Genomic DNA, 11,802 nt, shown 5'->3' with positions numbered 1-11,802 from the left:
CCTCTCGCGAAAGCAAAAAAACGCGTTTTTTTGCGCAAATTTTTTTTCGAAAATTTTTGGGCCGAAAAGCTATGAAAAACCAAAACGTCAAAAAAAACCTAGAAAAAAACCATTTAAAATGCCAAAAATGCATGCGGAAAAATAAAAAAAATTACGAAGGGAGCGCCCAGAGCACGACACGTGGCGGGGCGGCTGAGAGCACGCCAAGTGGCGTTGATCGTTGTGGGGCTCCCGAAGGAGCGCTCGTCAAATAGTTGCTCCCTTTTTATTCTGTTGCTTTCGTTGTGTTTGGTTCGACTTCTGTTGTGCTGATTTTCTGGTTTTTTCTTCCAAGGTTTGATTCCATTCTCTTGAGCTTTCTGTTGGGTATTTTTCCTTGAGTTTTTTTTCATTTTTGATTTTTCGTTCAGTTCTTTTTTTTTTTCCTTTTGATTTACTAGCACATATGTGTGTGTTGCAACGGGGGACAAACATTAGTCTTTATCATCAAAATTAATAGCAAGAAATAAAAAAATCCCTAGCGAGACAGGTAGCTTGGCACGGGCTTTGGCAGACACCTCGGCGGGTCATCACCCATGATTTCATGTTTCGTGAGTGTCGCAACGAGCTGGTCGTATGTGTCAAGTGTGGAAATTACGAGTTCCTCCTCGTCCTTAAATGCCTCCTCGGTCTCCCCACCCATCTGCCTCTCCCCTTTGGTGTAAATTATAATGATTTAGCCCACGAGTCCTTTAATTATGCACCATGTACATCCACATGAGCTTGCAAGTTTAATCACGTCTTTATTTCTTCCATTGGCCCATAATAGTCTTGAATCTTTCATCGGGTTTTCATTTCTTTCATTGGCTTATAATCTCAGATAGTTAGTTGGGTTTTTACTGGTTCCATTGGCCCATAATCACAGATCTTTAATCGTCTCCATATTGCTTTCACTGGCCCATAATCTCAGATCCGATCACCCTCGAAATATGCATCCTCATTGCATACCTCACTCTCTGAGTTTTTTAATGTTTTTTTAGGCTGCTTATTGATTCCCATGGCAATTTGCTAGGGTATACTATAAACTTATAGAATTAAAAGTAAGAAAACTATGTGGTACTATTTAATCGATGAACCAAAATAGAAAAACTATTATAGGCTGCTATGCTGCCCCCCTGGACTTGGGCCGGAAGAAATAACTCAAACGGAGTTGCCCAACCTATATGCACCGACCTACTTTCATCCTTCGTTGGTGATAAAAAGAGCATCATCTTGTATACATTTCATCTCTATTTGTCCAAAATTAATACTAGATGGGTGGTTGTTTGGCTAGCACATACTGTTCCAATGCTTTGGACAAGCCTAGGACGATCCAGCGACGCATGAAAGAAATCGGATTGCTTGTACATGAAACGGACAAAACCAAAATAGCTAGCATACGTGAAAATCAATCGAAGTGGAACGAAACAAAGCGGGACAAAAAAAAGAATATCTCCCTTTATTAGTATAAGTATAGATTCATCAAAAAAAGCTAGCATACTTGCCATATCGGTGATTCATAGCTCGTTATTTGCTCAACAATGCATGAGAGGGTAGAGGTGCACTGGAAGACGTGGCTCAGCATGTAGCACTAGCGGTTTCTCTATGAAGAGGTCGTGCTTGGACTCGCTGAGATTGATGGCCGACACCCCAGCCGGTTTGGTCCAGGTGAAGCCATGCAGGAGCCTGCCAAAGAGCATGACACTCATGGTTGTTCCTAGTGATGCCGCGATGCATCCCCGCCGTCCGGTGCTGAAGGAGATGAACCGCAATTCGCTCTCGGTAAGCACCACATTGATGTTGTCTCCCATATGGCGCTCTGGCTTAAACTGGAGCGGTTCATCCCAGACGGTGGGGTTCCGGCCCAGGGCCAGCCGGCTAAGGATGACGTGGCTACCCTTGGGCACGTGGTAGCCCGCAACAATGGTGTCGGCAATCGCGATGTGCGGCAGGTTGAAGGGAGCGATTGGGTGGAGGCGAAATGCCTCACGTATGCACGCCTTGAGATAGTTGAGCTGCATGATGTCTAACTCTTGCACCAGTCGCTCGCGACCGACCACCCGGTCCATCTCCTCCACCGCCTTGGCCAGCAATTCTGGGTTGTTCACCATCTCCGCCAGCGCCCACTCCACTGCATTTGACGGGTTATCTATGGCCTCTAATATTATGCCCTGCATGCATTCCATGGAGATAAATGTAAGTTAATACAATTTACAATTTATATCTTTGCATAAAGATAGATTACATCGAATAATTGGAATTTTAAATACAATTTAAGTTGAAATCACATCAAAATGGTAGAAAAATACAATAATTCTATGTTTAAACTATTAATTCATAATTTCTTATTCTATTGTTTCCCTTTTCTAACACCTGTGAAATACAGTATAAGATCTAGTATTTAAGAGTGTGAGCTATTATCTTTTCTCACGGATGACGTATTAGTACCTTGTAGAACTATGAGGCAACTGGTCACTAAATTCAATCTAGGCCCTTGAACCATCTTAAAATTTCTCATTAATTAATATTTTGCTTACCTTGGACTGTGCTTTGACCTCATCGATGCTGAGCAACGGCTTGCCGTCACCATCGGCAAGCGTGATGAGAACGTCAAGGAAGTCCTGGACCCCGTCCTCCCTCTCGCCGCTGTTCCACTGCCTCCAACGCTCTTCAATGACCACGTTGTGCAGTCTATCCACTTTTGTGTTGGCCTCCTTAATAATTTTCTTGTGGCCGTCGAGGTCTAGGCCAAGTAGACACGGGAGGTAGTCGCTGGCGCAGAACGCGAAGGTGAACCCTAGGAGGGCGAAGGAAGCGTCCATGTGCTCCATCTCCATCGGCCCCGGCCCACCGTCCGACTTAGGCTCCCCGAAGTACCGTTGGCCGAAGACAAGCCGGCGGATGACGTTGTCGCAGTAATGTCGCGCGACGTGCCTGACATCAACGTTGGCGCCTAGTCCCGACGTTGAAGATGACCCCCCGGTGGTGAGGTTGTAGATGTAGCGCGTCAAGTTGTCAGCTTCGTCGGCGCGCTTGTCCTGGAGCCACTTGTGGCGGGAGGGGCAGATGATCTCAGAGGTGAGCACCTTGCGCATCTTCATCCACTGGTCGCCGAATGGTGAGAGCACGGCGTCCTTGTAATCCGAGCTGTTGGCACCGGAGGCGAAGGTGAGTGGGCGGGACGAGAAGTTTTTGTCCTGCTTCTTGAGCACCTCCCTTGCGATCTTGGGACATGTGATCGGCACGACGTGGACGCCGCCGAGGCGGAAGCAAGCGATGTCGGTGCCCATATCCTTCATCATGCGATGGATCCAACGGAACGCCGGCTTGTTGAGCACTAGCTTGGGCAAGCTACCCACCACTGGCCACGGCCATGGCCCCGGCGGAAGTGGAAGCGGCACCGTCGCCGATGAGCACGTGCCACTGCGGGCCTTGCTCTTGGCCATGACAAGGTACATGAGCGTTATTACAATGAGCAGCTGGGATACAACAAAGCAACAGCACGCCATCATTCTGGAGACTGCTGCTTGCTAAGTGCACACAGGCTTGCGAGGTAGCTTTGCTTGTTATCGTTGAGTAGGGAAGCCAACTTTGCTCTGTGTGCTGCTCTGCCCATGAGGGCGAGACCCCTCTTTATATGTTACCTCCGTCCCAAAAAATTGGCTTAGATTTATTAGATACTAAGATATCTATGTATCTAACACTAAAACATGTTTAGATATATTCCTCATGTGTGGATCATTTGCCACATGTATCATATGGTATTTCAAATGTATTTATCCTGATACTACTAATAATAATTGTCTATATATCCAAACGTAATCAAAACAGAATAAAAAACTTCGATTTATAGATTGTCTTATATTTATCTAGATACGCAGGTTGATACTAAAAATAATAATTGTTTATCCAAACGTAATCAAAACAGAATAAAACATTTCTATGTATAGATTGTATTAGACTTATCTAGATACCATGGTCGATACTACTACTAATAATTGTCTATTCAAATGTAATCAAAACAGACTAAAAAATCTTCTATTTGTAGTTGTCTTATATTTAGTTAGATACGAAGGTATCTATCTAACACTAAAATATGTCTAGATATATTCTACATGTGGTAAACGATTTAAACTATTCAAATGTACTTTTGGAATAGTTTGAATCGTTTACCGCATTTATCACATGGTATTTTAAATGTACTTATCCTAAAACTTCCTCCGTTCTCAAGTACCCCCTCCGTCCCAATTTTTTTTTCTTAGATTAGTCTAGATATGGATGTATTTAATACTAAAACGTGACTTGATACATCCGTATTTAGACAAATCTAAGACAAGAAATTTGGGACGGAGGGAGTATAAGTCTTTTTGAGATTCCACTACAAACTACATATAGATGGATGTATATAGACATATTTTAGAGTGTAGATTCACTCCTTTTGCTTCGTATGTAGTCTATAGTGGAATCTCTGTAAGAGTTATATTTAGGAACGGAGGGAATATTACTAATAATAATTTTCTATCCAAATGTAATCAAAATAGAACAAAACAGCTGCACGATGCAGGGAACAGTGGGCTCACGAGCCTCCTCTGTAGCAGGTTAAAAGGTGTGTCCAAACACATGTACTGAACTGGGCACGAACGTACTGACTTCGGTTCGGTGCAACTGCAAATTAAACAGCTGCGCCCCGACTTGATTTTTTTTGAAGAGAGGCAAAAGATTTGCATCATTCATTAAATAAGATGAATAGAGTTTTTGTTCGTGTTACAACACAGACAGCACCGCAACAACCGAAATAAAAGTGACCAACTACTCTCGCATCATCATGTAGCACTTGCAGCTACCCAAAGTGTGACCTCCTTCATATTGGCGAGTAGGACCGTCGGTGGAGCACTCTTTTGACGGAACAATTGCGCATTCCTCTCGTTCCAAATGGTCCAGGCAACGAGCATGGTGAGCGAGGCCATCGCCTTCTTGTTGGGGGTAGATGTGTCGGAGAGGCCCACCCAACACTCTTCGATGTTTTCCAAGAGGTGCCATGAGGAAGTATCGATGCTCACTAGTTGCAGCCAATCCTTGACTAATCCCCAGAGGCGAAGAGAGAAGTGACATTTGTAGAAATGGTGGTCAACAGACTCCTACTCCTGCTTGTAGTGTACAAAGGCCAGAGTTTGGCCATCCGTGCTTCTCCAATCTATTCGCCGTCCAAACTCTATTTTGAATAGCCAACCAAGCGAAGAACTTGACTTTGGGAGGAGCCCAAGCCTTCCACACATTGTGCTCCGTAGGGGATTTGATTGTGCCAAGGAGGTGCGCTTTGTATGCCGAGTCAGCTGTGTATTGCCCGCTAGTGGTGTGCTTCCACACAATATCATCCTCGACATCAGCCTTGAGATGGAATCCACGAAGCCTTGTCCAGAGGGTGACAAAATGACGCAAGTGATTTAGTGAAAAATAGTCCGAGATGCATATTATCGAGGCCCACGCATTGTTGTTAAGAGCTTCACGCACCTTCCAGTTTTTCGTCGTGGACGCCTCGTAAATCAGAGGTGCGATGTCCCTAGGCTTGCGGTCATTCCAAAGGAAATATGCCCTAGACGCAATAATAAAGTTGTTATTTTATATTTCCTTATATCATGATAAATGTCTATTATTCATGCTATAATTGTATTAACCGGAAACTTGATACATGTGTGGATACATAGACAAAATACCATTTCCCTAGTATGCCTCTACTTAACTAGCTCGTTAAGCAAAGATGGCTAAGTTTCGTAGCCATAGACATGCGTTGTCATTTGATGAATGGGATCACATCATTAGGAGAATGATGTGATGGACAAGACCCATCCGTTAGCTTAGCATAATGATAGTTCAGTTTTATTGCTACTGCTTTCTTCATGTCAAATACATATTCCTCCGACTATGAGATTATGCAACTCCCGGATACCGGAGGAATACCCTGTGTGCTATCAAACATCACAACGTAACTGAGTGATTATAAAGATGCTCTACAGGTATCTCTGAAGGTGTTTGTTGGGTTGGCATAGATCGAGATTAGAATTTGTCACTCCGAGTATCTCTGGCCCTCTCGGTAGTGCACATCATAAGAAGCCTTGCAAGCAATGTGACTAATGAGTTAGTTGCGGGATGATGCATCACGGAATGAGTAAAGAGACCTTCCAGTAACAAGATTGAACTAGGTATGAAGATACCGATGATCAAATCTCGGGCAAGTAACATACCGATGACAAAAGGAATAACATATGTTGTCATAATGGTTCGACCGATGAAGATCTTCGTAGAATATGTGGGAGCCAATATAAGCATCCAGGTTCCGCTATTGGTTATTGACCGGAGAGGTGTCTCGGTCATGTCTACATAGTTCTCGAACCCATAGGGTCCACACGCTTAACGTTCGTTGATGATTTTGTATTATATGAATTATGTGATTTGGTAACCGAATGTTGTTCGGAGTCCCGAATGAGATCATGGACATATAGAGGAGTCTCAAAATGGTAGAGAGTTAAAGATTGATATATAGGACAGTAGTATTCGGACACCGGAAGTGTTCCAGGGGTACCGGCTACGTATCGGGTCACCGAAAGGGGTTCCGGGCATCCCCCCGGCAACTACACGGGCCTAATAGGCCAAGAGTGGGACAGACCAGCCCCTAAGGGGCTGGTGCGCCCCATGTAAGCCGAAATAGAGGGAGGGGGGAAGGAAAGTGGAGAAGAGAGAAAGGAAGGGGATGGATTCGGCCTCCCCCTTCCTTCTCTCCCCTCCTCCTTCCTCCCCCCTTCGTGAATTATGGTAAGGGGGGCGAATAGGATTAGGGCCCCAAGTAGGATCCCTCCTACTTGGGTGCCCCCTTGGCTGCCCCCTCTCCCTCCACCTATATATATGAAGGGAGGGAGGCGCCTAGAACACACATCAACTATTCCTAGCCGTGTGCAGCGCCCCCCTCCATAGTTTACGCCTCCGGTCATATTCTCGTAGTTCTCATGCGAAGCCCTACACGGGTCACTTCACCATCACCGTCACCATGCCGTCATGCTGACGCAACTCTCCCTCGACACTTTGTTGGATCAAGAGTTCGAGGGAAATCATCGAGCTGAACGTGTGTAGGACTCGGAGGTGCCATACATTCGGTGCTTGATCGTTCGGAATGAGAAGAAGTTCAACTACATCAACCGCGTTAACAAACGCTTCCTCTTTCGGTCTACGAGGGTACGTGGACACACTCTTCCCCTCCCGTTGCTATGCATCTCCTAGATAGATCTTGCGTGAGGGTAGGATTTTTTTTGAAATCGCATGCTACGTTTCCCAATAATGGCATCATAGCCAGGTCTATGCGTAGATGATATGCACGAGTAGAACATAAAGAGTTGTGGGCGGTGAGCCGGTGATCGTGATACTGCTTACCACCAATGTCTTATTTTGATTCGGCGGTATTTTTGAATGAAGCGGCCCAGACCAACCTTACATGACCACGTTCATGAGACCGGTTCCACCGATAGACATGCAACTAGTTTTGCATAAAGGTGGCTGGCGGGTGTCTATTTCTCCAACTTTAGTTGAATCGAATTTGACCGCGGCCGGTCCTTGTTGAAGGTTAAAACAACAAACTTGATAAATCACCGTTGTGGTTTTGTGCCATAGGTAAGAATGGTTCTTGCTAGAAGCACATAGCAGCCACGTAAAACTTGCAACAACAAAGTAGAGGACGTCTAACTTGTTTTTGCAGGGCATGTTGTGATGTGATATGGTCAAGACATGATGTGATATACGTTATTGTATGAGATGATCATGTTTTGTAAAAGTTATTGACAACTGGCATGAGCCTTATGGTTGTCGCTTTATTGTATGAAATGCAAACGCCATGTAATTGCTTTACTTTCTCACTAAGCGGTAGCGATAGTTGTAGAAGCAATAATTGGCGAGACAACCACGACGCTACGATGGAGATCAAGGTGTCGAGCCGGTGACGATGGAGATCATGACGTTGCTTTGGAGACAGAGCTCAAAAGCACAAGATGATGATGGCCATATCATGTCCCATATTTTGATTGCAGATGATGTTTATCTTTATGCATCTTATTTCTCTTAGTACGGCGGCAGCATTATAAGATGACCCCTTAACTAAATTTCAAGGTATAAGTGTTCTCCCCAAGTATGCACCGTTGCGAAAGTTCTTCGTGCTGAGACACCACATGATGATCGGGTGTGATAGGCTCTACGTTCTCATACCTGGTGCAAGACAGGTTTGCACATGCGGAATACTCGGGTTAAACTTGACGAGCCTAACATGTACAGACATGGCATCGGAACACTGGAGACCGAAAGGTCGAACACAAATCATATAGTAGATATGATCAACATAGAGATGTTCACCATTTATGACTACTCCATCTCACGTGATGATCAGACAAGGTTTAGTTGATTTGGATCACGTATCATTTAGAGGACTTGAGGGATGTCTATCTAAGTGGGAGTTCTTAAGTAATTTGATTAATTGAACATAATTTATCATGAACTTAGTCCAGATAGTATTTGCAAATTATGTTGTAGATCAAGAGCTTGCGTTGTAGCTCCCCTATATTTTTGATATGTTCCTAGAGAAAACTAAGTTGAAAGATAATTGTAGCCATGATGCGGGCTCGGTCCGTGATCTGAGGATTATCCTCATTGCTGCATAGAAGCATTATGTCCTTGATGCACCGCTAGGTGACAGACCTATTGCAGGAGCAGATGCAGACGCTATGAACATTTGACAAGCTCGATATGATGAGTACCTGATAGTTTAGTGCACCATGCTTTACGGCTTAGAATCAGGGCTTGAAAGATGTTTTGAATGCCACGGAGAATATGAGATGTTCCAAGAGCTGAAATTGGTATTTCAGACTCATGCCCGGGTCGAGAGGTATGACACCTCTGACAAGTACTTTGCCTACAAGATGGAGGAGAATAGCTCAGCTAGTGAGCATGTGCTCAGAATGTCTGGGCACTATAATTGCTTGAATCAAGTGGGAGTTAATATTCCAGATAAGATAGTGATTGACAGAGTTCTCTAGTCACTATCACCAAGTTACTGGAACTTCGTGACAAACTATAAAATGCAAGGGGTGACGAAAGCGATTCGTGAGCTCTTCGTGATGCTGAAATCGATGAAGGTAAAAATCAAGAAAAAGCATCAAGTGTTGATGATTAAACAAGACCACTATTTTCAAGAAAAGAGCAAAGGGAAAGAAAGGGAACTTGAAGAAGAATGGCAAGAAAGTTGTCACTCCTGTGAAGAAGCCCAAAGCTAGACCTAAGCCTGAAACTGAGTGCTTCTACTGCAAAGGAAATGGTCACTGGAAGCGGAACTACCCCAAATATTTGGCGGATAAGAAGGATGGCAAAGTGAACAAAGGTATATTTGATATACATGTTATTGCTGTGTACCTTACTAATGCTCGTAGTAGCTCCTGGGTATTTGATACATGTTCGGTTGCTAAGACTAGTAACTCAAAATAGAAGTGGCAGAATAAATGGAGACTAGTTGAGGGTGAAATGACGATGCATGTTGGAAGTGGTTCCAAGATTGATATGATCATCATCGCACACTCCCTATACTTTCGGGATTGGTGTTGAACCTAAAGAAATGTTATTTGGTGTTTGCGTTGAGCATGAACAAGATATGATCATGTTTATTGCAATACAATTATTCATTTAAGACAGAAATAATTGTTATTATGTTTACATGAATAAAACCTTCTATGGTCATACACCCAATGTTAATGGTTATTGAATCTAGATTGTAGTGATATACATATTCATAATATTGATGCCAAAAGATGCAAAGTTGATAATGATAGTGAAGCATACTTGTAGCACCGCGTTTAGGTCATATTGGTGTAAAGCGCATGAAGAAACTCCATGTTGATGGGTGATGACCCACAAGTATAGGGGATCTATCGTAGTCCTTTCAATAAGTAAGAGTGTCGAACCCAACGAGGAGCAGAAGGAAATGACAAGCGGTTTTCAGTAAGGTTTTCTCTGCAAGCACTGAAATTGTAGGTAACAGATAGTTTTGCGATAAGATAATTTGTAACGGGTAACAAGCAATGAAAGTAAATTAAGTGCAGCAAGGTGGCCCAATCCTTTTTGTAGCAAAGGATAAGCCTGGACAATTTATTATAATGAGAAAAGCGCTCCCGAGGACACATGGGAATTATCGTCAAGCTAGTTTTCATCACGCTCATATGATTCGCGTTCGGTACTTTGATAATTTGATATGTGGGTGGACCGGTGCTTGGGTACTGCCCTTACTTGGACAAGCATCCCACTTATGATTAACCCCTATTGCAAGTATCCACAACTACAAAAGAAGTATTAAGGTAAACCTAACCACAACAATAGACATATGGATCCAAATCAACCCCTTACGAAGCAACGCATAAACGAGGGTTTAAGCTTATGTCACTCTAGCAACCCATCATCTACTTATTACTTCCCAGTGCCTTCCTTTAGGCCCAAATAATGGTGAAGTGCCATGTAGTCGACGTTCACATAACACCACTAGAGGAGATACAACATACATCTCATCAAAATATCGAACGAATACCAAATTCACATGACTACTAATAGCAAGACTTCACCCATGTCCTCAGGAACAAACGTAACTACTCACAAAGCATATTCATGTTCATAGTCAAAGGAGTATTAATATGCATTAAGGATCTGAACATATGATCTTCCACCAAGTAAGCAATTAGCATCAACTACAAGGAGTAATCAACACTACTAGCAACCCACAGGTACCAATTTGTGGTTTTGATACAAGAGATGAACTAGGGTTTTAAGAGGAGATGGTGCTGGTGAAGATGTTGATGGAGATTGACCCCCTATGGATGAGAGGATCGTTGGTGATGACGATGGTGATGATTTCCCCCTCCCGGAGGGAAGTTTCCTCGGCAAAACAGCTCCGCTTGAGCCCTAGATTGGTTCCGCCAAGCTTCCGCCTCGTGGCGGCGGAGTTTCGTCCCGTAAGCTTACTTATGATTTTTTTCAGGGTAAAAGCCTTCATATATCAGAAGATGGGCACCGGAGGGCCACCAGGGGGCCTAGGAGACAGGGGGGCGCACCCAGTAGGGGTGGGCACGCCCCCACCCTCCTGGACAGGGTGTGGGCCCCCTCTGGTGTTTTCTTTGCTCAATAATTCTTATTAATTCCAAAACTGACTTCCGTGGAGTTTCAGGATTTTTGGAGCTATGCAGAATAGGTTTCCAATATTTGCTCCTTTTCTAGCCAGAATTCCAGCTGCCGGCATTCCCCCTCTTCATGGTAAACCTTGGAAAATAAGAGTGAATAGCCATAAGTATGGAGACATAATGTGTAATAGCAGCCCATAATGCAATAAATATTTATATAAAAGCATGATGCAAAATGGACGTATCAACTCCCCCAAGCTTAGACCTTGCTTGTCCTCAAGCGGAAGCCAAAATCGAAAAATATGTCCACTTGTTTAGAGATAGAGGTGTCGATAAAAATAAAATACGGACATGAGGGCATCATGATCATTCTTATAACAGCAACATATATAGATTTTGTCATATGATTTCTTATGCTCAAGTAACAATCAATTCACAATGTCAAGTATGGTTCAGAAACTTCATTGGGAACTAACAAACTATAATCTCAGTCATTGAAGCAATTGCAATTTATCATAACATCAGAAAGAGTCAAGAATAGAGCTTTTCAGCAAGTCCACATACTCAACTATCATATAGTCTTCTACAATTG

General features: G+C 43.5%; 1 protein-coding gene across 1 annotated transcript; it reads right to left on the bottom strand.

Moving 5' to 3' along the window:
• Positions 1-1,553: 1,553 nt before the first annotated feature.
• On the bottom strand, positions 1,554-3,530 carry LOC119339130 (tyrosine N-monooxygenase-like). The gene is made up of 2 exons (XM_037611284.1): positions 2,556-3,530; positions 1,554-2,189 (listed from the first exon to the last, which is right to left on the bottom strand). The coding sequence occupies exons 1-2, from the start codon at positions 3,528-3,530 to the stop codon at positions 1,554-1,556; spliced, it is 1,611 nt and encodes a 536-aa protein (XP_037467181.1).
• Positions 3,531-11,802: the final 8,272 nt, after the last annotated feature.

Source organism: Triticum dicoccoides, chromosome 7B, assembly GCF_002162155.2.
Source record: "Triticum dicoccoides isolate Atlit2015 ecotype Zavitan chromosome 7B, WEW_v2.0, whole genome shotgun sequence".
Taxonomy (NCBI): domain Eukaryota; kingdom Viridiplantae; phylum Streptophyta; class Magnoliopsida; order Poales; family Poaceae; genus Triticum; species Triticum dicoccoides.
Note: the sequence above shows the minus strand (reverse complement) of the source record. Positions and strands in the feature narration are given on the sequence as shown.